This window comes from Balaenoptera acutorostrata, chromosome 1 (assembly GCF_949987535.1).
Source record: "Balaenoptera acutorostrata chromosome 1, mBalAcu1.1, whole genome shotgun sequence".
Taxonomy (NCBI): domain Eukaryota; kingdom Metazoa; phylum Chordata; class Mammalia; order Artiodactyla; family Balaenopteridae; genus Balaenoptera; species Balaenoptera acutorostrata.
The window spans coordinates 145,187,574-145,212,734 of NC_080064.1; the positions used below are offsets into that span (position 1 = coordinate 145,187,574).

The following is a 25,161-nucleotide window of genomic DNA, read 5'->3' on the forward strand; positions in this document are numbered from 1 at the left end:
ACATTGGAACAGCATAATTACTTGAAGAAATATTACTGTAACAAACATCTTTGCGGGTAGCGTGTTAAGGGATAGTATGAGGAAGCCTGAAACTATATAGGAAATGGTATTGTAAATAGTAAGGCAAGAAATTATATAAGCATATAGTCATTGTAGCAAATTAACCACAGGCAGTAAGAAAATATATTGCAACTTCCTAGTGATAGACATCTGTCTATTAGGTAGCCTTTTATAGACATTATTCCATGTCATATGCTAGGCAATCATCAGTTTGTTGGTTGATGAAATTTGCTAATTCCATAATGTCTGTGATTTTTCCTATACACTGGACTAAAGATGACTCAAAGGCACACCTGTTTTTGACCTTAGTGTGCCCAAGTCATTTCCTATTGACAGAAATCTGGTGAAAATGTCATCATTGTCATCACCAAACCTCTACCCTGGAGAGGAGCTTTAATTGCAAGTTTTCCCAAGTTTGTCCTATGATGTATTTTGATACTGGAATTTGTTGTACTCTCTCTCTGGCTGTTGCAAAGTCCAGGTCCCGTCCATGGCCCACTATACTCTCCTGCCTTGAGTGATAGATATACCTGCCAATTAGAGCCGTGTGATATTATGGCTCTTCATGTGTGTGACTTTACAGAGAGATTAAAGTCTGTATGTATCATATGAAATCGTTGCAGACTGTTCCACATTTAATATGGGGATCACCAACAGGAAAATTTCAATTTCCAATTGTTTATATCTATTTGTTGGTCAGTTAAGCTCTTTAGTCTTACTTTGTTTTTCCAAAAGAAAGAAATTCAGGTGTGAACGTACTGCATAACGTTGCTGCCACAGGCATTTTGAACTCGTATTCTCAAGGAGAAAAATCTCCTTAAACCATTATGTGATATGCCCTAATGAGTATAAATTCCAAATAGGCTTTAGATATGGAATAACCTCTGTTTCTGCTGCCACCACCTGCTGTCTGTGAAAGGACCAGGCAGTGCCACTTTCATTAGCTGCCTTCGTGATGCTGAGCTTTTCCCAGTAGACAGAGGAGAGCGCCTCATAAAAAGAGGCTGGTTAAGCTTCTTCCAGATTTTTTCAAATGAACCACATAGAAAGGCCGCAGGGAAAAGGCTCTAACAAATTATGCTGTTGGGCTTTCTTACTGACACTTTTCTCCCATTGTGAAAAAAGTTATAAAATGTCTTTTCTTTTTTGGCACTCAGATGAGTATAGGATCAAACCGGTGGAAGAGGTCAAATACATGAAAAATGGGGCAGAAGAGGAGCAAAAAATAGCAGCCAGGAACCAAGAAAACTTGGTAAGCATTGAATTTCTTGTATAACAATGAATTTTGGTGACAGCATTATAATAAAATCTGCACTGCATGTTTAAACTGCAGCTTACACACTGGCACGAGATTTCTTGAAAATGCCGTTGCTATTTATAGCTTGCCTGGAAGCTGTACCAGTACTCCTGTATCCTGTTTGTTTTTGAACAAGCTCTTCTTTAATCTTCATAGAGAATGTTTCAGGGGAAAGGTAGCAAAATTATTAGTATTTCAAAATGGTTAAATTTAAAGGAAAAAGCATAAAGTAGGAATGAGTTTTATGGGGGGGGGGGACCATTACCTTTTTTTCTTTTTCTCTGCATCCTTTAACTCGTGTCCAGATCATAGTGAATGGCTAAGTTTCATTATTCTCGATATGTAGTGTTGTTAAGGAAGTTGCCTTTCAAAGGAAAATAAGGTACTTTGAAGGTAGGTCCTTATCAAATTTGTACTTCACATTCACACTGTTAAGGTATTGTGGGTTTTGAGTTAACAGTGAGAATTCTAATGATCTGAAACAGATAGTTAGGAACGTCTTTCTCTAATACAAATCAATCTACATGTTCCACCTTAATATTCCATCCCTTAAACAAACCTTTAGTAAATTATCATATTAGCTGGTTTCTTAAGAGATTACAGATTGTTAAGAATATGCATTTATTCAGTTATGTTGGAGCAGAATTGTTTTTCTCTTTTATTTTGGGATTGATTGCTTGCTATTTTTTTCATGTTTGAGTGAATGTATTTTTTAAGAAGTTTGCAATGTCATAAAATATTTTCACTTGACTTAAACTCCTTTTTCCGTTATGTGCTTTGTTTTTGTTTTTCTGATTTCTGCGGCAGCAGAGGGAGATGGCAGAATATTCACCAGTGCTCATGAGTATTTAAGGCTGTCATTTTTCCATGATCCACTAATGAACATAACAGGCTCACTCTTTTTCCTCTGTTCTTTTCTGAACATATGATCTGCAACTTGAAAAACTCAAGTATCAACAACTGAGTATTTTAGATCATTTTAAAGGAGTGAAAAATACTCTGATAAAATTCTGCTTTATAAATGGGATTTGGATTTTAAGGTATCCCTCAAGTCACAGAGGTTCATCATACCTGTGGTATACTTTAACATCAATACCTAAATCCAGAAAAGGTAGCTATGACTAAATAGTGAAGTTAATATTATCAGACTTTTTACATGAATTTTTTTTTTGCTTTGAATAGATAAATAGAAGATCTGAGTAGTCGAAACATCAGTAGTCAGTTTTCTACTGTATTTTATTGAACAAAGTTTGTCCTTGCTTGATATAATTTCATCTTAAGTTATGAATCTCATCTTTAGTAATAGTGTTTCCATTGGAGGCTAAAGAGACATTGGTGACCAGTCCACTGGTGGCTCTTTCTTAGATGTAACTACTAGCGTCCATCTCTACTTCACATGCTTGCATCTCTGAAATCCTAAGGAAAGCAATGACTTTTATCTTACAGCTTGTGAGTTTCTCCTCAGTGTTGCTCTCATCATATTTAGGGCCAGTATGACTTTTTTCCTTCTCTCTCAGTTTCATAGTCTATCAGCTCCTTGGTGCTTGTATATTCTTTTTCAGCACTGTGGTCAGAATTGGCGTTAGTGCTTTTCCATGCAGACTGAATGGAGATTCAAAAAGAGAGAAATTCTGGCCTATTTACTCATAGATTATCTGTGTCAACCCCACACCCCTTTACTCTGCCAGCGAATCAGAGTCTAGGCCACCGAGAGGAGTTTTCAAGTATATGAAGACTTACAAGGAGAATGGGGACTAAATGGTTATTTTTTGGTCCTGAGATTTCTAGACTGCGTTCCAAAATTAAATGATTTTCAGTTATTTGGAAGTATGTTACCTTTGTCACCTCCATTTGGAGGGATGCATAACCAAGTACTGACCATGCATACCGTTGGAGAAAACAGCCTCCTAAATTTGAAGCTTACATTGGAAGGTGGATGAGATAGACTTAACAATTCTTTATTTTTATGTCCATTAAAATAATCTGAGAATCAAGATGTTCTTATGTTTCAAAGAATGATTTTTAAGATGTAGCATGAAGTATTTTTTAAAAGATTTTTTTTTTTTTACCCAAACTGTTGAAATTAAGATGGTTGGCAAACATAACCAAGGCATATGGCATGATGGTGACAACCATGGGTTTTTGGAGGCAGAAACTGCCTGGATTCAGATCTCAGCTCTGCCACTTACTCATTGCAGGATCAAGTTACTTCACTTCTCTAAACCTCCCACCCATCCATTGGGGAAAAAGACAGTGCTTCATGGTGCTCTTGGGAGGATTACACGAGGCGATTGTTGTAAAACTTTGAGTGCAGTGCCTGGTACGTGATAAGTACCTAATAAGAGTAGGCATTATCACATAAAACGAAAGGAAAGAATAATGAACGTTAGAGTCAGTGTTCCTTTTCTTTTTCTTTTACGTTAATTGGTGAGAGAGATTTAAGTGAATGTTTTAGGTTAATGCCAGTGTTACATCTGTTCTGAAAAATCTTGCTCTGGAACCATGAAATTACTTAAACAAGTATGTTTTGAGTACCTGTTATGCACAAGGCCCTTACTTGTGTTGAGAGACACAGTGTACTTAAAGTCAAGGAGCTTACAGTAAAGTTGAGGGAACTGTTCAGGTCAACCAGTAGCTTACTGGGTGCCTCTGTGTACAAGGCTCTGTCCCAAACTCTGCAGATAAACACAAAAATAAGGAAACCACTGACTCTTACCACAAGGCGCTTGTATTGCAGTAAGCAAGGTAAGTGCCAAATGACTATAAATAAAGCAGGGTTAGATAAATAAAACAAGATTGATTCCAAGAAGACAACACAAAGAGCTGCCGATATCAAAGAAGGCAGATATCTTGTCTAGTGGCATCAGGACCTACTTGATGAAAGAGCTGGTGTTTACAGTGAGCCTCAAAGGATAGAATGAGGGAGAGTGCCCCAGGCTGAAGTAACAGAGATGGAAAACACAAAACGTATTTAATAAAAAGCACATGGTCCTGTTTGATTGGGGAGCGGGAGGGGTCAGAAGAAGGCATCAGTAGGAGAACAGTGGGAAATTAGAGGCAAAACGTAGTTGGGGTCATACACAGAGCTTTGATGTCTAGCTGAGAGGTCCAAAATCAATTCAGTGGATTAATGGGAGCCTTTGAAGTTTTTAAGCAAGGGATTGTCAGAATGAGATGATGATTCAGGAAAGTTTATGTGGAATCAGCAGGTGTAATACGGAGTAGTATGGGGAGCCTGGGTGGGAGATCATTCATAATAGTTTTTGCAAGAGATAGTGAACCTGAACCAAGGTAGTGGCAGGGAGAATAGAAAAGGTGTAGGCAAAGTTGCAATAGAAGCAACAAGATTTGACAGCTTATTATAGGTATTAAAGGAAGACAGAGGAGTCAGGAGATAATGGTAATAACAAGACTGTGACACCTGGAAAGATGACCAGTAGTGGTGAGAATAAATAGTGACCTCAATGAAAAGATAAAATCACTAAGAAGGCTGTGTTTGATGAAAATACAAAGTGTTCATTCATTCATTCATTATTCATTACTCATTCTTGCCCACCCTTAAAAGATCAAATGTGGTCCACAAGAGAGGAAATGAAGCATCCATCACATGACAATGTAATAACTGCAGTAACAGAACAGCTGTACTGTCAGGGCCTTAGGCTCTGTGCTTTGGGGGATGCAGAGGCGCATAATGTAAATCTCATCACCCTAGTGGGCTCACTTTCTGGTAGCACATAGAAGGCATGTGACCTAAATGACCACAACTCAAGGTACATTGCGAATGTAGAGGTTGCTTTTGAGCAAGCAAAGCTTTAGGAACTTGCAGACTATCCATGCGAAGGAGTCTAGCAAAGTCCACATCTATGAGTGTGTGGCGCTTGTTACCTGGGACATGCTAGGTGTTCGGTATATTTTTGTTTGCTTGAATGTGGATGGAGGATGTATGAATAAGAGAAGTTGGACCTCGAGGTCCAACTACTACTTTGTACCTAGTAGTTGCTCAATAGTATTTAGATGTCCAGTCACTTGGGACATCTAAATACTATTCACCACAGTTTCTGTGGGTGGAAGAGATTGTGCCGGTTTTCTGTGGCTGATGATGAGTCATTTATATGTCAACCATTTATGTACTCAGTACAAACATGCGCATTCATCCACTTTTTACCACTGTTGGACATTCATGTATTTCACTTTACTTCTCTCAGACTTTAATTCCTTCTTCAGGAAGGTAGTATAAAGTAGTAGCATTGGCTTTGGAGATTATATATAATTATATATCAATATGGATCCCAGGTTATTTCTAGCTTTATAATTTTGGTCAAATATCTGAAACTTCTGAACTTCAAGTTCCTCATCTGGAATCTGGGAATTATAAAATTATTGAAGTATTAGAAGAAAACATAGGAGAATATGTTTAGAATCTTAGCAAAGCAGGGGAGGCTTTCTTAAGACATAGAAAGCAAAAGCTATGAAGAAAGAAAAATAGTGGGACTTCCCTGGTGGCGCAGCGGTTAAGAATCCAGCTGCCAATGCAGGGGACACGGGTTCAAGCCCTGGTCCAGGAAGATCCCACATGCCGCGGAGCAGCTAAGCCCATGCGCCAGAACTACTGAGCCTGCGCTCTAGAGCCCACGAGCCACAACTCCTGAGCCCATGTGCCACTACTACTGAAGCCCACACCCTAGAGCCCGTGCTCCGCAACAAGAGAAGCCACCACAATGAGAAGCCCACGCACCACAACAAAAAGTAGTCTCCACTCACCGCAACTAGAGAAAGCCCGCACTCAGCGACGAAGACCCAATGCAGCCAAAAATAAATAAATAAATAAATTTATTTAAAAAAGAAAGAAAAATAGTTTATTTCATTAGATCAAAATTAAGTACTTCTGCAAGACAGAATAACTACAGAAAAGTAGTTAATAGATAGGCAACATCCTGGGAGAAAATATTTATGACATAAAAGACAAAGGATTAGTACTGGGATTTCTAAAGAACACTTGTAAATAATTAAGAAAAGGCTAATCCACCAGAAAAATAGGTAAATGAAATGAACAGATGGTTCACAGTAGAGGATATTGGGTAATAAGCATATGAAAAGATGTTCCACATCACTAGTACAGTGGCTACTCTCTTACCCAACCTGCTGTATTAGAAGATTCTCACAAACCCCTCTGAAAGATGCTGACTTCAGTCCAGGGTGGGCTCACAGAATGGCTAATGGGCTACTCTCTAGAATACCCCTGTGCTTTTGCTGTCTCAGTTAAATGTGTGTTTTCCAAGCGCCAGTGCGATGGTTTCCAAACCTGCTTATACTGGTTGCATGTCATTGTAATTATGTAATTTAGTTAGGTAATATGTAAACCAATGAAACACAGGTGTGGAAAGAGAGCTGTTTTTGTGAAAATTAAATTAAATGCTTTGGAAAATCTTGATGAAGGCGGTTACTAAAAACTTGCGGTTAAATTCAATTAAATTCTGCACTCAGATTATTTCACAAGGCTTTTACGTTCTCACTTAGATGTACATTATAAAGGTGTGGTTACATTATCTTAGATGTACATTATAAGGGTGTGGTTAATGCAGAAAGTATATGTAGAGCCCCAGTCAGTGATCCCTTACTTGAGAAGCCTTGTTCCTGTGTCAAAAGATGGGAGGGGGAATGCACATCTACGTATTTTAAAATAAATAATACGCTTAATGTACATATACATTTTTTATGTTGCCCTACTTTAACTCACTTTATCATTTAATTACCAGTCCAGATGGTGTTGCCTAACACAACCTTTATGGTAATCAGGGAAATGCATATTAAAACATGATCCCTTAGCTTGGCAAAAATTTGAAGATTGATAATATCAGATTTTGGCATGGTCATAGGAAAATATGTATTTACGTACTAGTGGTACCTATCTTGGAGGACAATGTAGCAGTATCCATGAAAATTTAAACATGCGCTCAGCATCACCCAGCACTTCCATATCTTGATATCCACCCAAGCAGCTGCCCTTGTGAATGAGAAAGCTTGCACAAGACTTTCACTACAGCATCGTTTCTGTAAATGAAAAATCAAAAATAACCTGCATGCTTGTCGCTAGGAGAATGCTACAGGTGTAGTACACTAGACAGCAATTGAAAAGAATGAGTTAGAGTTTATGAACTGTCAGGGAGAAATGCAAATTGTAGATTGGATATGTATAGTATGATACCATTTAAGGTTTTTTAGTGAAACAAAACAGCAACACCCTACATGTGCTATGAGTACTCATAAATGTTCAGGGATCCATAGAAAAACCTGGATAGATATGTCCCAAACTACTAAGAGTGGGCACCTGAGTTAATGGGGGACATAAGTGTGCCATGACTCAGTTTCCTCCTCTGCAAAATGGGGATAATAACTGAACCCACTTTAGCAGGAATTTGTGAAAATTAAAAAGATATTCCTGTAAACTCTTAGCACGGTTTCTGGCATAGAAAATGCAGGTGTTGGCTGTTGTCAACAGTGGAGTTGGATTGGGTGGGAAGGATGAGAAAGGATCGGGTGTGGTGGTTAGGGGATTTTTATCCTTATAAAAAATATTTTTAAAATTTAATGTTTTTAATTTTTTAAGGAAAATATGAGTATATTATTTGTGTGATTTAAAATTTATTTTTAAAGGCGACAATAATAACAAAACTCCAGTAACTACTTGCATACCCGGGGATCTGTAATGTTAAGTAGGATTGTCATTTTCTCATTATCTTAAATACCCTCAGTTTTTCACCATTCTCTGATATCTGATTAACAGCAGGCAAGCTCAAGGAGCTCAAGGAAGCTCAAGGATCATCCAGCTTCATTTTATGTAGGTTAATACTTTTGCATATAAATAATTTAAGGGTAAATTACTCCAGTCTTGGCACTATTCAGTCCCCTTCCCTCTCCAAAGACAAATAAAAGACCTAGTTTTGAAGTGCTCCTCTCACTACACGCTAAGACATTGTCATTTTTTTCCTTGATTAACATTTGTCATTCTTAAGCTGTCCTCCCTTAGGAGTTAATGAATCATTTGACGCTGGTTTTTTGTTTTGGGGGGTTTTTGGGTTTGAGTTTGGGGTTTTGTATGTATTTCCTAGATTTACACGTATTATAATAGTTTTTGACTCACTATTTCCAGATATCTTTGTATAAATGAGAAGGCACTTTTCTATCAAATGAGACATATCATGGTTGGGTGAGCTTTTGATTTTAGTATTATCCATAGAGTTGAAGACTGAGTTGAAACATGCTTGTCTAACTCACCAATTCCTGAGTACAATCAAGTGACAAGACATAGAGCATTCTAATGGGCTTTAGTGGAAAAGGAGAATGAATCAAGCTCTAGGTACGCCCTCTTCCCACCTGTTGAGTTTGTGGGAGCTCCCAAACCTATCTCCGGTACATTACATTTCCAGTAAATGTCAGGACATCCAGTTGGAGAAATGAAGACTTAGAGATTAGGAGACATCTTTGATAAGAGGAAAATTTCCAGCAACCTACCAGAGCTCTCTTTGGAGCAGTGGCATTCAGCTGGTGAAAACTGGGAAGTGGCTCTGACCCACGGAATGCGCTGTGGTTGAAGCAGTCGCCTGGAGGGGGCTAATGTTCTCCAAAGCATTGGATTGATTGACAGCCTGAAACAAACCAGAGAACAGTCTGCAATTTCACTCTGTACCTGTAGGTCAGTAGGAAAGCTAAGTGCTCAAGACCACAGTCGCCATATCACTCTTTCTCGAGTATGCCGGTGAGGAACAAGTCATGTGAATGAACATTGTAAACTTTGACTCAATAATGTTTATTATGCTAAGATTTATAATTGCCATCTAGATGTTCTCTAATGAGGAACCCTCTAAGAGTCGATTTAAACTCTTCTTTTTAACAGATACGACCATGTTTACTTATCCTATGACTCTGCAGAGCAGCTAATCTAATAGCAAACTGACTTTTCGGTTTAAAGGTTGTTCTTGGTGATCTTAGGAGTGACTGTTTATCTTTGAGTGCTCATCTCACATGGAAGGTCAAGTAATTATTTTTGGAAACCAGATAATGCAAAAGACCGTGACATTGAATTGTCCCAGTTTCCCAAGTCATTTATACATTCCTAGCACTCTTGAGAATAAGGTAAAATAAACTGACAAGGGTAAAGCTGATATTACAGACAAAGGGTTAAGCTCTACAAAGCACCTCCTTTCCCCTCCCCTCCCTCCTTCAAGGTGCAGGTTGGATGTGAGCTCAGGCTGGGGCTGGAATGAATTGTGGAGGTGGAAAGAAGTGGGATTTGGACTTGAAGGAGTTACTTCCTGGGTTGCGGACATTCTAGAAGGTTGAGGGTTCCCAAACCAAAGTGAAGGTAGGGGGTGAAGATGCTCCCGAGAGCATCTGTTTTAGACGAGAGAAACCTCTTCCTAGAGCAGCTTCATAAACATCACTTAAGCCCAAGACTCATCCCCAGGATTCCCTGCTTTTAACTCAGTGGTCTCATTCTCATTTCCTGTTCTCGCATGCATAGGACATGGGCACCAGCCTCGGGTTCTTCCAGATACTTAGAGAAACAGCATAAGGATCTCAGACACGATCTACCTGACCAGAACCTTTCAGTTTCTGAGGAGAAAAACAGCTCATGTGAGCTTTAGTTCTGGCAGCATCGTTCTCTTTTGTTTGTTGCGGCACAGACGGAACAGGAGGGAAGAATTCTGTCTCTTCACTGATCTTGGAAAACATTCTTTATCCAACTAGTATTTTTGTGTTACTTGAGCCAGGCACATTCAGGGTATTACAGATTCTCCTGGCACTGTGGTAGTTTATTTTAGAGAAGAACAGGAGTAGAGTTTAATTCACTAAGAAGGAGGGATTTGTTGAATCAACCGTCTAAATTTTAAGTGTTGAACAGAAGCAGAGTTCCTAATTCAGGAACAGAATGTTATGAGAATAAAAGAATACCCACAAAGTGCTTTGTAAACATAAAGTCCAACACAAATTATAGTGGTTATTGTTGTCACTAGTTAAAAGGACACTTAGATTCGTTTCTGAGGTTAGTTGCTATTTCATGGTGGAAACAAAGTTAAGGAACAGCATTCTTCTGGTTCTAAGTAAGAGTTAATACCTAGTCCCCTCGAAGAAAGACATATCATCATAGCACACTTCATTCTCTCACGGAGAAAGGGCAATAGTAAAGTGTACACAGGTTCCCCCCGCTATCCGAAAGTAGTGTTCCTAGGAAACTTCCTGTAACCTGGAATGGTGCAAAGTGAAGAAGCAATTACCTTCGGACACATCTTGCTAACGGATGCACAAAATAAATGGAGGTAAAGCACAGACACCCACAGCCACAGTTCACAGGTACAGCAGTGTCATGCTGAGATCCTGAGTGTAGTTTCTGGGGAAGGAGCATGGTAGTGCCACTCTCACTGCTGGGGGAATGCACTGCCTTTATAATGGCTCCTGCAAAACAAACGCTGCATGCTATTTTCGCTTTTTGTCTTTTTTCCTAAAAGCAAAAATCCTCTTCACATTTCTTTCGGTTAGCGAAAACAGGCACTCATTCTTTTGTAAAAGCAAAGTGGTGTAAAGCAAACTTTGAAAAAGCAGGGGATACCTGTACCCAACAGATACAGAAATCAATGAATCGAAGGTGGTTTTTGGAGCAACTACTATAATCATCCCAAAAGCTAGGCATAGCAGAACATGACTGAAACCCTATTTCAAATAGCTTTTTCTCTTTTCCATACTAATACACTGACACGACCTTATGCAGGTGAACACGGTGTTAGGGTCCTGGTACAGCATCTCTCTTTTTTTCATAACTATTTTTTAAGTTGACGTATAGTTAATTTGCAATGTTGTGTTAGTTTCAGGTATACAGCAAAGTGATTCAGTTATACATGCATGTATATATATTTTTTCAGATTCTTTTCCATTATAAGTTATTACAAGATATTGAATATAGTTCCCTGTGCTATACAGTAGGTCTTTGTTGTTTATTTTGTAAATAGTAGTTTTTATATGTTAATCCCAAATTCCTGATTTATCTCTCTCCTCCCCTTTCCCCTTTGGTAACCATAAGTTTGTCTTCCATGTCTGTAAATCTATTTCTGTTTTATAAATAAGTTCATTTGTGGAATTTAGATTCCACATATAAGTGATATCATATGATATTTGTCTTTTTCTGTCTGACTACTTCACTTAATATGGTAATCTCTAGGTCCATCCATGTTGCAGCAAATGGCATTGTTTCCTTCTTTTTTATGGCTGAGTGATAGTCCATTGTGTGTGTTGGGGGGGGGTGGTATACACACCACATCTTCTTTTTATCCATTCATCTGTTGAGGGACATTTAGGTTGCTTCCATGTCTTGGCTATTGTAAACTGTGCTGCTGTGAGCATTGGGGTACATGTATCTTTTTGAATTATAGTTTTCTCCGGATGCATGCCCAGAAGTGGATTGCAGGATCATGTGATAAGTCTATTTTTAGTTTTTTACAGTATATCTCTTGAATAAATTCCTATTTCAATGTACTCAGTTCTCACTGTCAGCTAGGTATTGTCTGGGTGCTGACGGAAAAAAAGGATTAACGAGGCACCAATGTAACTCAGGAAACTCAAGGGGCCAGAGATACATACACAGGAAGTCTCCAGTAGAGGCCCTAATGAAGTCTTTTGGGAGAATGGGAATGGAATGGTGGACCCTGATTGGGAGATCTGAGGAGATTCACAGAGAGCTAGCACTGCAGCAGGGCCTTGAACGAAAGGAGTTTGCATTGGCAGATGAGGAGGGGAAAGGGATTTCGAGCAGGAGGAGTAGTGGGAGCCAAGCACAGAGACGTGACATGAATAGTGAGTGGATGGAGAGGCTGAGGGAGCACATTGTGAAGTGTTTATTGGGTAGTTAGTGTGTTTCAGCTGTTTTTTTTTTTTTTTTCCAAGCCAGCACATTAATTTCTGGTATACAGATAGCCACATTCTCTAGCCAGTTTGCAGCTACAGAATAAATAGAACAGATCTCTGCTCATCTAATTAAAAGATTGAGGGTGTTGATAATGACTTCCCTTTTCCCAGCATTGTTGCAAAATGTGATTGCTTTTAAATATGCCTTCCTTGGATGCAAAGTGTTTTCTAAAAGTTGCTGAACATAGTTACTCTTGATCTCCTCTGCCCTGTGAAGCATAGCTTCTTATTTATCCTCCAAAACCTTCCCTGTTTAACTTCGGGAAGTACAGCAAACACAAACCTTATATTTAAAATTATACCTTATATTTAAATATTAAGGTATCAGGTATACCTGATACCTTATATTTAAAATTTTGGCCTCTTCTCCAAGAACCATACCATGATATTTAAATAGACAATGGAAAGAAGCCCTCTTCAAACCTTGATTCTGTTTGATCCACATGGTCATTTTAGATACTGGATTTATTTGTCTCGCTGTTTTAGCCTGGGTATTTTTTACCCAAGTGGCCCAGATACAACAGTGGAGTGGGGGAAATGAGTGACAAGTGAGAGGGCCACCTAAGGCTCACCACTGATTAAGAGTATCTAGAACAATAATACAGTCATGTGCCTTTTCTGCAGGTTGTTCGTATTTCTCTCTTATCTCCCCTGTGATGCTAAAAATAAAACCAAAGCATATAAGTTTCACTCATCGATTGGCAAACTCAGTGAGGTAGCTTTACCCAAAATTAATAATTTAGGCCCTGGAGGTGAGAACATCAAAAACTGTGGTAATGTTTCCAAGAGTCTGGTCTTTGAGTAGTGTCTCTTCTTATAGACTTTATTTGTGAGTAATTAATACTTAGTATTAACAGAGGTGTAGTACTCAACAGCCTCATGATTTGTTTCTAAAAGGTTATTGGTAATTTTGACAATGGATTCTATACCTGTCATTCAGAAAAGATAGAAATAAATAACCAGGCGTAAAAAATTCATACATCTTCTTTGAAGGGGGGGGATGTATTATTTAGCTTGTCAACATTATAATAGATACATGAAGATGCCATTGTAACTGCCTGCTTCACGTTCACAATAGATCTAATTTATTTACTCTGTATGATAATAGGTGCCAAAGTTCCTCCTTCTTTAAAAATTAAAACAACTGGTAATGACAGATATATTGTCTAAAACTTAATAAGCTGGCTTCATTTTTTTGTTCATGTCAGAGTGTGATGTTATACTGCAGATTTTCATTTACTGACAAAACTTCTCCTCATAAATAGATTATTTGAGGGCTTGCTTGATTGGAGGCAAACCTTTTTTTTTTTTTTTTTTTCCAATACGTTATGGATTCGTACAGTTGAGGGCACTTAGACCAGAAACAAGACAGGAATCTGGTGACTAGAACTGGAAGATGAGGTTTAAAGGTTGGTCTCAGTAACAAGGCAGAAGAAAGACAAGTGTCACATGATACCACTTATATGTGGAATCTAAAAACATGATACAAATGAACTTATTTACAGAACAGAAAAAGACTCACAGACATAGAAAACAAACTTATGGTTACCAAGGGGGAAAAGGGGAGGAGGGATAAATTAGGATTTGGGATTAAAATATACACACTACTATATATAAAATAGATAAACAATTCAAGGACCTACTGTATAGCACAGGGAACTATTAATATATTCGATATCTTATAATAACTTATAATAGAAAAGAATCTAAAAAAGAATGTGTGTGTGTGTATATATGTGTGTATATATATATATACACACACACACACACACACACACATATCACTGAATCACTTAGCTGTATACCTGAAACTAAGAGGTTTTATAAATTTAAAAATAAATAAAAATAACAGAACAGAACATTCCTTATTAGAAGTCGAATTCAGGCACACTGACAGGAATCTGGGTCTCCCAAATGCTGACCAGGGTTCCATTACTTCTCCTGAGTCTGAGATACACAGAGCCTGAAACAAATGTCAGGGAACACCAGCTGTAGGCAAAGAACAGAGAATCTCTTTATAGTGAAATGCTTCACAGTCTGTGTGATGCCTTAACAGTCACAGTGTGTAAGCTCATATCAGAGAATCCCTGCTGGCCAGGAGCTGGTGGTCTAGTGAAACAAGATAAGCAACACGGAGCCATTGGATTTGGTTTACTCCTGTTACTCTCTTACTTAATTGTACTTTTTAAATTAATTTTTCCCTGTTTATAAATGTACTGCTTGCTTGAATTACTTCAAAACATCCTGGGAAAATATGAAAGTGAGTAAAAAATAAATAAAATTGGTCATAAATCCCATCACAGCTATTTATGTTTTATGCCTAAATACATAGAAATATAATCTTTTTCTGAACAGAAGTGGACCTGAATTTCTTACAGAGCTATGTATGGTATTTCTTACTGTATGTCCAACAGCCATACTTCTAGGATATTGAAAAACTGTGATCCCACAAACATCTTCATATGAGTGTTGATAGTACCTTTATTCACAATCACCAAAAAACTGGAAGCATGTAGGATGTCCTTCACTGGTGAATGAACAAACTATATACAATGGGGTATGATTTAGTGATAAAAAGAAATGAGCTACTAAGCCATGAAAAAACATAGATGAGTCTTAAGTGTACATTGCTCAGTGAAAGAATATAGTCAAAAAGGTACAATACATACGATATGATTCTATTTATATGACATCTGAAAAAGGCAAAACCATCCAGATGGTAAACAGATAAGTGGTTTCCAAGGGTTTGTGGGAAGAGGAGGGCTGAATAGGAGAAACACAGGGAATTTTTAGGGGAGTGAAACTATTCTGTGTGAGACTGTAATGGTAGATACGTGACACTATGCATTTGTTAAAATGAATAGAACTTTACAACAAAGAGAGTGAACTTTCATGTTTGTAAATTAAAAAAAAAAAAATTTAGGAGGTCAGGGGATCCCAAGATGGCATGTAGACTGACAAAAGAATCTAACAGTATTACAAGTATATGAAATAACCTCACTGAAGAGGGTGACCTAAGTAACTTTGGAAATGATGGATGGAGACTGTAAAAGTAAAAGAAACTTTACGTAAGCACTGTACTCTTTTTTGCAGTGGCGCTAAGAGTTAACAATTCTGAAAACACTGTAATTAATGAATTTGTGGATGCTGGATGGTGGAGGCAGGTTTCTCACTGTTGGAGTGTGAGGTTAGACACACACGAGCGGTGGCTAGAAGCATCTGGTGGCAGTGGTTTAGAGTTGGTGATATCAGTGTGAATTAATGTTTAGCCAAATATAGATATAGATGGATGCATGTAGAAATATTGATAGATGTGTGTAAACACGTGTAAACATATACACACATGTATGGGCATGCATATATTTATATACATGTATGTACATGCGTTGATACCTATATTTGTAGTATATGTATGCACAGGTGTAGATATGCATGTACACACGCACACCACTTTCTTGCTCTCTCAGCTGAGACGACCTAGAGTCAGTGACACTCCAGTAGCAACAAACATACCCAGCACCCGGATCTTGTTTCTAGTACCATTCTCCAAAAAAAGGAACCAAGACTTTTTGGACAAATGGCTGATTATAGGGCTGGGGAATATGTAAGATGATCCTAGAGTATTTTGTAGTGCCCAAATTAGGAAGTGCTAACAATATATACACACAATGATGGGGTATGTCACAGGGACACAGGAGCCAACTGAAAGAGCTCCGAGCCGTCAAAGCTGAAAGAATTGAAGCAACAGAATTAATCATACAGTATTAGATTGTGCTATAAATATGGAATAGCGCACAATGCATTTACTTTATACAAATTATAAAAATAAATACCCATGGGTCCATACCGATACACATAAATGATTGAATAAATAGAGAAGAATTGATAAATCTCCTATGCAGAATAATTCCAAATCATTTATGTATTACTCTACCCTCAAGGAGGCAGAGTATAACTTCCCACTTCTTAAGTATGGGCTGTGCGCAGTGACTTCCTTAGAGAGAGTACATTGTGAATATGGGGCAAGAAAGGTAACGTTACAGTGGAGAAAACTGACAAACACTACCCCAGCCAGGTGATCAGAATTAACAGTGACAGTGTTAAGTTTATGTTGATAGCATGTACCCTTGTTATGATGTGATGAGAATGACCTCTGTGGTCTTCTTCCCCAAAACCCATGACCTCAGTATAATCATGAGAAAAAAATTAGACAAATCCCAATTGAGGGACAGTCTACAAAATACCTTGCCAGTACTCCTCAAAACTTTCAGGGTCATCAAAACCAAAAAGAAATCTGAGAAACTGTCACAGTCAAGAGGAGCCTAAGGAGACATGACAACTAAATGTACTGTAGTGTCCTGGATGTGCTCCTGGAACAGGAAAAGGACACTAAGTAAAAACTATGGAAATCTGAATATCCTTTCAATGTTTGGTTCATTAATTGTGACAAATGAACCATCCTAATCTAAGATTTTGCCATGGATGTAAGGTATATGGGAACTCTTTACTATTCTCACAACTTCTCTGTAAATGTTAAACCATTCTAAATTATAAAATTTAAGTATAAAATAATGGGCCTGTCCTATACACACTATGAATATACTGTTTGAATATGCCATAATTTAACTAATATTTAGAGAACAATTTTTTTTTATTTTTTGAATTTTATTTTTTTTTATACAGCAGGTTTTTATTAGTTATCTATTTTATTTATATTAGTGTATACATGTCAATCCCAGTCTCCGAATTCATCACACCACCATCACCCCTCCCCCCACTTTCCCCTGCTGGTGTCCATACATTTGTTCTCTGCATCTGTGTCTCTATTTCTGCCTTGCAAACCGGTTCATCTGTACTATTTTTCTAGATTCCAAATATATGCGTTAATATACGATATTTGTTTTTCTCTTTCTGACTTACTTCACTCTGCATGACAGTCTCTAGGTCCATCCACGTCTCTACAAATGACCCAGTTTTGTTCCTTTTTATGACTGAGTAATATTTCATGTATATATGTACCACATCTTCTTTATCCATTTGTCTGTCAATGGGCATTTAGGTCGCTTCCATGACCTAACTATTGTAAATAGTGCTGCAGTGAACATGGGGGTGCATGTGTCTTTTTGAATTATGGTTTTCTCGGGGTATATGCCCAGTTGTGGGATTGCTGCATCATAGGGTAACTCTATTTTTAGTTTTTTAAAGAACCTCCATACTGTTCTCCATAGTGGCTGTATCAATTTACATTCCCACCAGCAGTGCAAGAGGGTTCCCTTTTCTCCACATCCTCTCCAGCATTTGTTGTTTGTAGATTTTCTGATGATGCCCATTCTAACTGGTGTGAGGTGATACCTCATTGTAGTTTCGATTTGCATTTCTCTAATAATTAGTGATGTTGAGCAGCTTTTCATGTGCTACTTGGCCATCTGCATGTCTTCTTTGGAGAAATGTCTATTTAGGTCTTCTGCCAGTTTTGTGATTAGGTTGTTTGTTTTTTTAATAATGAGCTGCATAAGCTGTTTGTATATTTTGGAGATTAATCCTTTGTCCATTGATTCGTTAGCAAATATTTTCTCTCATTCTGAGGGTTGTCTTTTTGTCTTGTTTATGGTTTCCTTTGCTGTGCAAAAGCTTTTAAGTTTCATTAGCTCCCATTTGTTTATTTTGTTTTTTATTTCCATTACTCTAGGAGGTGGATCAAAAAAGATCTTGCTGTGATTTATGTCAAAGAATGTTCTTCCTATGTTTTCCTCTAAGGGTTTTAGAGTGTCTGGTCTTACATTTAGGTCTTTAATCCATTTTGAGTTTATTTTTGTGTATGGTGTTAGGGAGTGTTCTAATTCATTCTTTTACATGTAGCTGTCCAGTTTTCCCAGCACCACTTATTGAAGAGACTGTCTTTTCTCCATTGTATATCCTTGCCTCCTTTGTCATAGATTAATTGACCATATGTGCGTGGGTTTATCTCTGGGCTTTCTATCCTGTTCCATTGATCTGTATTTCTGTTTTTGTGCCAGTACCATATTGCCTTGATTACTGCAGCTTTGTACTATAGTCTGAAATCTGGGAGTCTGACTCCTCCAGCTCGGTTTTTTTCCCTCATGATTGCTTTGGCTATTTGGGGTCTTTTTTGTCTCCATACAAATTTTAAGATTTTTGTTCTAGTTCTGTAAAAACAAATGTCATGCTAATTTGATAGGGATTGCACTGAATCTGTAGATTGCTTTGGGTAGTATAGTCATTTTCACAATATTCATTCTTCCAGTCCAGGAACATGGTATAGCCTTCCATCTGGTCCTGGACTTTTGTTGGAAGATTTTTAATCACAGTTTCAATTTCATTACTTCTGATTGGTCTGTTCATATTTTCTATTTCTTCCTGGTTCAGCCTTGGAAGGTTATACCTTTCTAAGAATTTGTCCATTTCTTCCAGGTTGTCCATTTTATTGGCATAGAGTTGCTTGTAGTAGCCTCTTAGGATGCTTTGTATTTCTTCGGTGTCCGTTTTAACGTCTCCTTTTTCATTTCTTTTTTTTCTTTTTGTTAAATTTTTTTTTTTAATTTTTTGGCTGCGTTGGGTCTTCGTTGCTGTGCGTGGGTTTTCTCTAGTTGTGGCGAGCAGGGGCTACTCTTTGCAGTGTCCATTGTTACTTCCTTTTAATTTCTAAATTTATTTGTTTGAGTCCTCTCCCTCTTTTTCTTGATGAGTCTGGCTAAAGGTTTATCAATTTTGTTTTATCTTCTCAAAAAACAGCTTTTAGTTTTATTGATCTTTGCTACTGTTTTCTTTGTTTCTATTTCATTTATTTCTGTTCTGATCTTTATGATTTCTTTCCTTCTACTAACTTTGGGTTGTTTGTTCTTCTTTCTCTAGTTCCTTGAGGTGTAAGTTTAGATTGTTTATTTGAGATTTTTCTTGTTTCTGAGGTAGGATTGTATCGCTATAAACTTCCCTCTTAGAACTGCTTTTGCTGCACCCCATAGGTTTTGGATCATGGTGTTTTCATTGTCATTTGTCTCCAGGTATATTTTTGATTTCATCTTGGATTTCTTCAGTGATCTCTTGGTTATTTAGTAACGTATTGTTTAGCCTCCATGTGTTTGTGTTTTTTACGTCTTTTTCCCTGTAATTTATTTCTAATCTCATAGGGTTGTGCTCAGAAAAGATGCTTGATATGGTTTCAGTTTTCTTAAATATACTGAGGCTTGATTTGTGACCCAAGATGTGATCTATCCTGACCCAAGATGTGATCTATCCTGGAGAATGTTCCGTGTGCACGTGAGAAGGAAGTGTAATCTGCTGTTTTCAGACAGAAGGTCCTATAAATATCAATTAAATCTCTCTGGTCTATTGTGTCACTTAAGGCTTGTATTTCCTTATTACTTTTCTGTCTGGATGATCTGTCCATTGGTGTAAGTGAGGTGGTAAATTCCCCATTATTATTGCATTACTGTTGATTTCCTCTTTTATAGCTGTTAGCATTTGCCTTTTGTATTGAGGAGCTCCTGTGTTGGGTGCCTATATACTTATAATTGTTATATGTTCTTCTTGGATTGATTCCTTGATCATTATTTAGTGTCCTTCCTTGTCTCTTGTAACATTCTTTATTTTAAAGTCTATTTTATCTGATATGAGTATTGCTACTCCAGCTTTCTTTTGATTTCCATTTGCATGGAATATCTTTTTCCATCCCCTCACTTTCAGTCTGTATGAATCCCTAGGTCTGAAGTGGGTTGCTTGTAGGCAGCATATATATGAGTCTTGTTTTTGTGTCCATTCAGTGAGCCTGTGTCTTTTGGTTGGAGCATTTAATCCATTCACATTTAAGGTAATTATCGATATGTATGTTCCTATTACCATTTTCTTAATTGTTTTGGGATTGTTTTTGTGGTCTTTTTCTTCTCTTGTGCTTCCCGCCTAAAGAAGTTCCTTTAGCATTTGTTGTAAAGCTGGTTTGGTGGTGCTGAATTCTCTTAGCTTTTGCTTGTGTGTAAGGCTTTTGATTTCTTCATCGAATCTGAATGAGATTCTTGCTGGGTAGAGTAATCTTGGTTGTTGCTTCTTCCCTTTAATCACTTTAAATATATTCTGCCACTGCCTTCTGGCTTGTAGAGTTTCTGCTGAGAAATCAGCTGTTAACCTTATGGGGGTGCCCTTGTATGTTATTTGTCATTTTTCCCTTTTTGCTTTTAATAATTTTTCTTTGTCTTTAATTTTTGTCAGTTTGATTACTGTGTGTCTTGGCATGTTTCTCCTTGGGTTTATCCTGCCTGGGACTCTCTGCACTTCCTGGACTTGGGTGGCTATTTCCTTTCTCATGTTAGGGAAGTTTTCAACTATAATCTCTTCAAATATCTTCTCGGGTCCTGTCTCTCTCTTCTACTTCTGGGACCTCTATAATGCAAATGTTCGTGCATTTGTATTATGTTTATTGTTGTCACAGAGGTCTCTTAGGCTGTCTTCATTTGTTTTCATTCTTTTTTTTTTTATTCTGTTCTGTGGCAGTGAATTCCACCATTCTGTCTTCCAGGTCACTTCTCTGTTCTTCTGCCTCAGTTATTCTGCTATTGATTCCTTCTGGTGTATTTTTCATTTCAGTTATTGTATTGTTCATCTCTGTTTGTTTGTTCTTTAATTCTTCTAGGTGTTTGTTAAACATTTCTTGCATTTTCTTGATCTTTGACTGCATTCTTTTTCTGAGGTCCTGGGCCATCTTCACTATCATCATTCTGAATTCTTTTTCTAGAAGGTTTCCTATCTCCACTTTGTTTAGTTGTTTTTCTGGGGTTGTATCTTGTTCCTTCATCTGGTTCATAGTCCTCTGCCTTTTCATTTTGTCTATCTGTGAATGTGGTTTTCGCTCCGCAGGCTGCAGGATTGTAATTCTTCCTGCTTCTTCTGTCTGCCCTCTGGTGGATGAGGCTATCTAAGAGGCTTGTGCAAGCTTCCTGATGGTAGGGACTGGTGGTGGGTAGGGCTGGGTGTTACTCTGTTGTGCAGAGCTCAGTGAAACTTTAATCCGCTTGTCTGCTGATGGTTGGGGCTGAGTTCCCTCCCTGTTGGTTGTTTGACCTGAGGTGACCCAGCAGTGGAGCCTATAGGCCGTTTGGTGGTGCTAATGCAGACTCCAGGGGGCCTCACACCAAGGAGTACTTCCCAGAACTTCTTCTACCAATGTCCTTGTCCCCGCAGTGAGCCACAGCCACACCCCGTCTCTTCAGGAGACCCTGCAACACTAGCAGGTAGGTCTGGTTCAGTCTCCTATGGGGTCATTGCTCCTTCCGCCTGGGTCCTGATGCACCCACTACTTTGTGTGTGCCCTCCAAGAATGGAATCTCTGTTTCCCCCAGTCCTGTCAAAGTCTTGCAGTCAAATCCCTCTAGCCTTCATAGTCTGATTCTCTGGAATTCCTCCTCCCAGTGCCGGACCCCCAGGTTGGGAGGCCTGACGTGGGGCTCAGAACCTTCAGTGGGTGGACTTCTGTGGTACAAGTGTTCTCTAGTTTGTGAGTCACCCACCCAGCGGTTATGGGATTTGATTTTATTATGATTGCTCCCCTTCTACTGTTTCATTGCAGCTTCTGCTTTGTCTTTGGATGTAGGGTATCTTTTTTTGGTAGGTTCCAGTGTCTTCCTGTCGATGGTTGTTCAGCAGTTAGTTGTGGTTCCGGTGCTCTCGTCTGAACAATTTTTCATAATACTTTGTATCTCCTGTCATTCCCTTAGCATAAATCCCCATGTATAGGATGACTGAGACAAAGAGATTTTTTTGTATATGTATTCCAAATTACCCTCTCTCCAAAAACAATCTTTTACCAACTTATCTTCCCATCACCAAAGTATGAGTGTCCGTTTCTCTTGACCCTTTACCACATGGGGAACTTTATAACTTTTAGTTGGTGCTACCCTGTATCTTTTTGTTTTGATTTGCTTTTTTCTGGTTACTAATGAGTTTACACTTTTAAAAATGTGTTTATAACTTAGAATGTAAGGTCCACAAGGATGAGATCCTATTTGTTTTATTCAGGACCTAGTATTAATACTAATAATACTAATAAACATTTAATGAATAAGTCATATTTCTTATATTTCATTTTTGCTGGAATTGAAGGTTTTCCTTTCATTGGACCCTAGGGGTAAAAAGGCAGGAGAAAAAAATTTGTTAATTCTATTCTTACACGTGAATATGAAACTATAAAACTGAATATCTTCATGAGGAATTCCTAAGTAATGGCCTCCTTGGATCTTATTCAGATAAGTTGGCCCATCCTTTATTATGCTGCATTTGAGTTTTACCCAAGATCCTGGCTATTGCAATAAGAACATTGCATAAGATGGGAACAATCGTGACCTTTGGGGAATCATGACATTATGTGAAATTAATCCCAGATTAAAATATTCTTGTAGAATCAGTCATCCACCCATTCATCTGTACCTCTTTCCAATCAATTAGGATACAGAACTGGGATAGCAGTATTTTTTAAACAGGTTTGAAATATTCAGCAGTTATTCCAATAGTGCTGAATTAAACATATAAATATGGTTAGGCAACATCGCTTCCCTGACTGCTGAGAGATTTACGTCATTCAATAGGTTTCATACTCCTGAAGAAGAGCGCCCTTACCCAGTGTTGTGCACTGAAAGCATCAAAACTTATGTGATTCCTGCTTTAACCTCAGGATGATGAGATAACTGAACTGAGATGAAACTCTTTGAACTGGATATTATTGGTCTTACTTTGTCATAGAAAATATGCTGAAAAGTTACTTTTAAGGTATCTCTCAGTTTGGGGAGTACATTGACATTACCTGCTAACAATAACAGTATTTTCTGAGTTGGAGCAATGGTGAATTTTTTTACTCCTTAAATAGTTCTGCATCTAAGTTTCTGTAGTACAGTGGTATTTTACTTTGTTTTAAGGCAAAGATACATGTACCTGCAGAGATGAATGGAAAAAAACAGCTTTTATTTTAAACTTAACATTAGCTATTAACACCTCCTTTGTTTTATTTTTGTATAAATTTTGGTTATTATAATAATTATTTTCATGCCATTGGTTTCCATGGAAAATTAACTTCCAGTTGTAACATCTTAATTTGTCATCAAATTTTCTTAAAATTTATGCAGTGTACTCTTCAGTGTGTGGTTGGATCATAAGCTTCCAGTTTAATCTGTTTTAATTTTACCCCTTTGTTTCATGACATCTTTCTTTTCCATCATTTGATTTTGTGTTTTTTTTTTAAACCAAGAAATCATATCAGCATTAAGAAAGATTGGATTATGGTTCTGATTGTATAAGCAGAAGCCATATCAGTGTTGTGACATACACAGGAATTTTGTGATCAGATCATGAAATGCATCTAAAGAATCCACAAGAGAAGTTTGCTTGTGTCAACTGACCAAAAAAAAAAAAAAAAAATTATGGGGGCAGGGTATCTCTGGGTTACAGGGTTATGGAAGATTTTTCTTTTTTAAAAATTCCTTTCTGCATTTAAAATGTTTTCCTCCTTAATGAACATTTATTACTTTTACAACTCAGGGAAAGGAAATTATACAAAGAGCATTTAAAACACAAGGATTTATAGCAGAAGAACAACATTCATGCTACCACAAATATTAGTTGCTTTTTTTCTGGAAATGCACATCTCTGTGAGAGGAGGGAAAAGGACCATTCACCCAATTTCCATCTCAGTTGAGAACCAGTGGAAACTTCATTCTGCTATAGGTGGTGTGGTAAATGAATGAATGCAGCCCTATAACTTTTCAGGGCTTTGCAAACTAGGAAGGTAAGAACAGTTTGTCCATGTGGACAAATTGCTTTGCTTTTTAGGAATTCTTTAAAAGATACAATGAAAGTAATGTTGTGAAACTATTCCCATTATTTAGCAAAGTGGTAATAATTTAAAATTTTTATTGTTGGAGTTAATGAAAGAAAACTTGAGTTAACCAAATTGCCCAGGGTTTAGAGTATATCGATCAAGCACCATCATTCCTTTATTCCTGCCTTGTTATTGAAAGTTTTTTGAAATATATTTTATTTGCCCTCTTTTTGTTAGTAAGTACAGGATTTTGAGTATTAGTAAATTTTTCTTTCATGATTCACTATCTTGCCCTGGCCTTAAGGTTGTTGTTAAAAACACCAAAAACTGAACAATATATTCAGAGGCTGAGGAGATTTGGCTAAATCTGTGCTAGCCTTCTGACATCCCCTAGAAAAGAGTTTATTTTTTATCTAAACATTATTTTCTCTTATACTTAACCTACAAGTATTTTTGTAGTATTCTTCTGTTTCCAAAATTTTATTTTTTTACTTTAGAATCATTAGTGCTGAATTGTCTCTTATCAGCTCAGGTGGAATTTGGCAGGTAATACAAACATAAAGCAGGGTATTGGCATCCTGAAGTTGTTTAGGGACTAAATTGTGTTTGATTACTGCTTTAAAAAAATGAGAATTGTTTGGCAGCCTTATGGTAAACTAACTCCAAATATATCTAATCATTTTGCTGTGAACCCACTGTGTTTAAGAATATTCACATAGGTACATTTTCATAGTCTCTCAATTCTTTAAAGGAATAACCCTCAACAGGAGAATTTGCTTAGCTACCATGGCAGGGATGTATGATATTTTAATATATCCCCCCAAATATCTACTCCCAGTTGCTTAAAAGAAATAGTTGCTTCACCCCATAGAAGAAAACCAATACCACCACTGTTCTGATTATCTATTATTGTTGCATCACAAACCACTGAAAAATGTAGTGCTGTAAAATAGCAAGTTATTACCTCATGGTTCTGTGGAGCAACTGGGTTTAGCTAGACAGTTCCTGCTTAGGGTCCCTCACGCACTTG

General features: G+C 37.6%; 1 protein-coding gene across 1 annotated transcript in view; it reads left to right on the top strand.

Annotated features, from left to right (window-relative positions):
* LOC130708578 (uncharacterized protein C1orf21) overlaps positions 1-25,161 on the top strand; it is a 129,637-nt gene that overhangs the window by 18,557 nt on the left and 85,919 nt on the right. Inside the window, exon 2 of the mRNA XM_057549760.1 lies at positions 1,218-1,312. Coding sequence (XP_057405743.1) covers positions 1,218-1,312 — 95 coding nt within the window. The remainder of the gene's footprint in view (positions 1-1,217; positions 1,313-25,161) is intronic.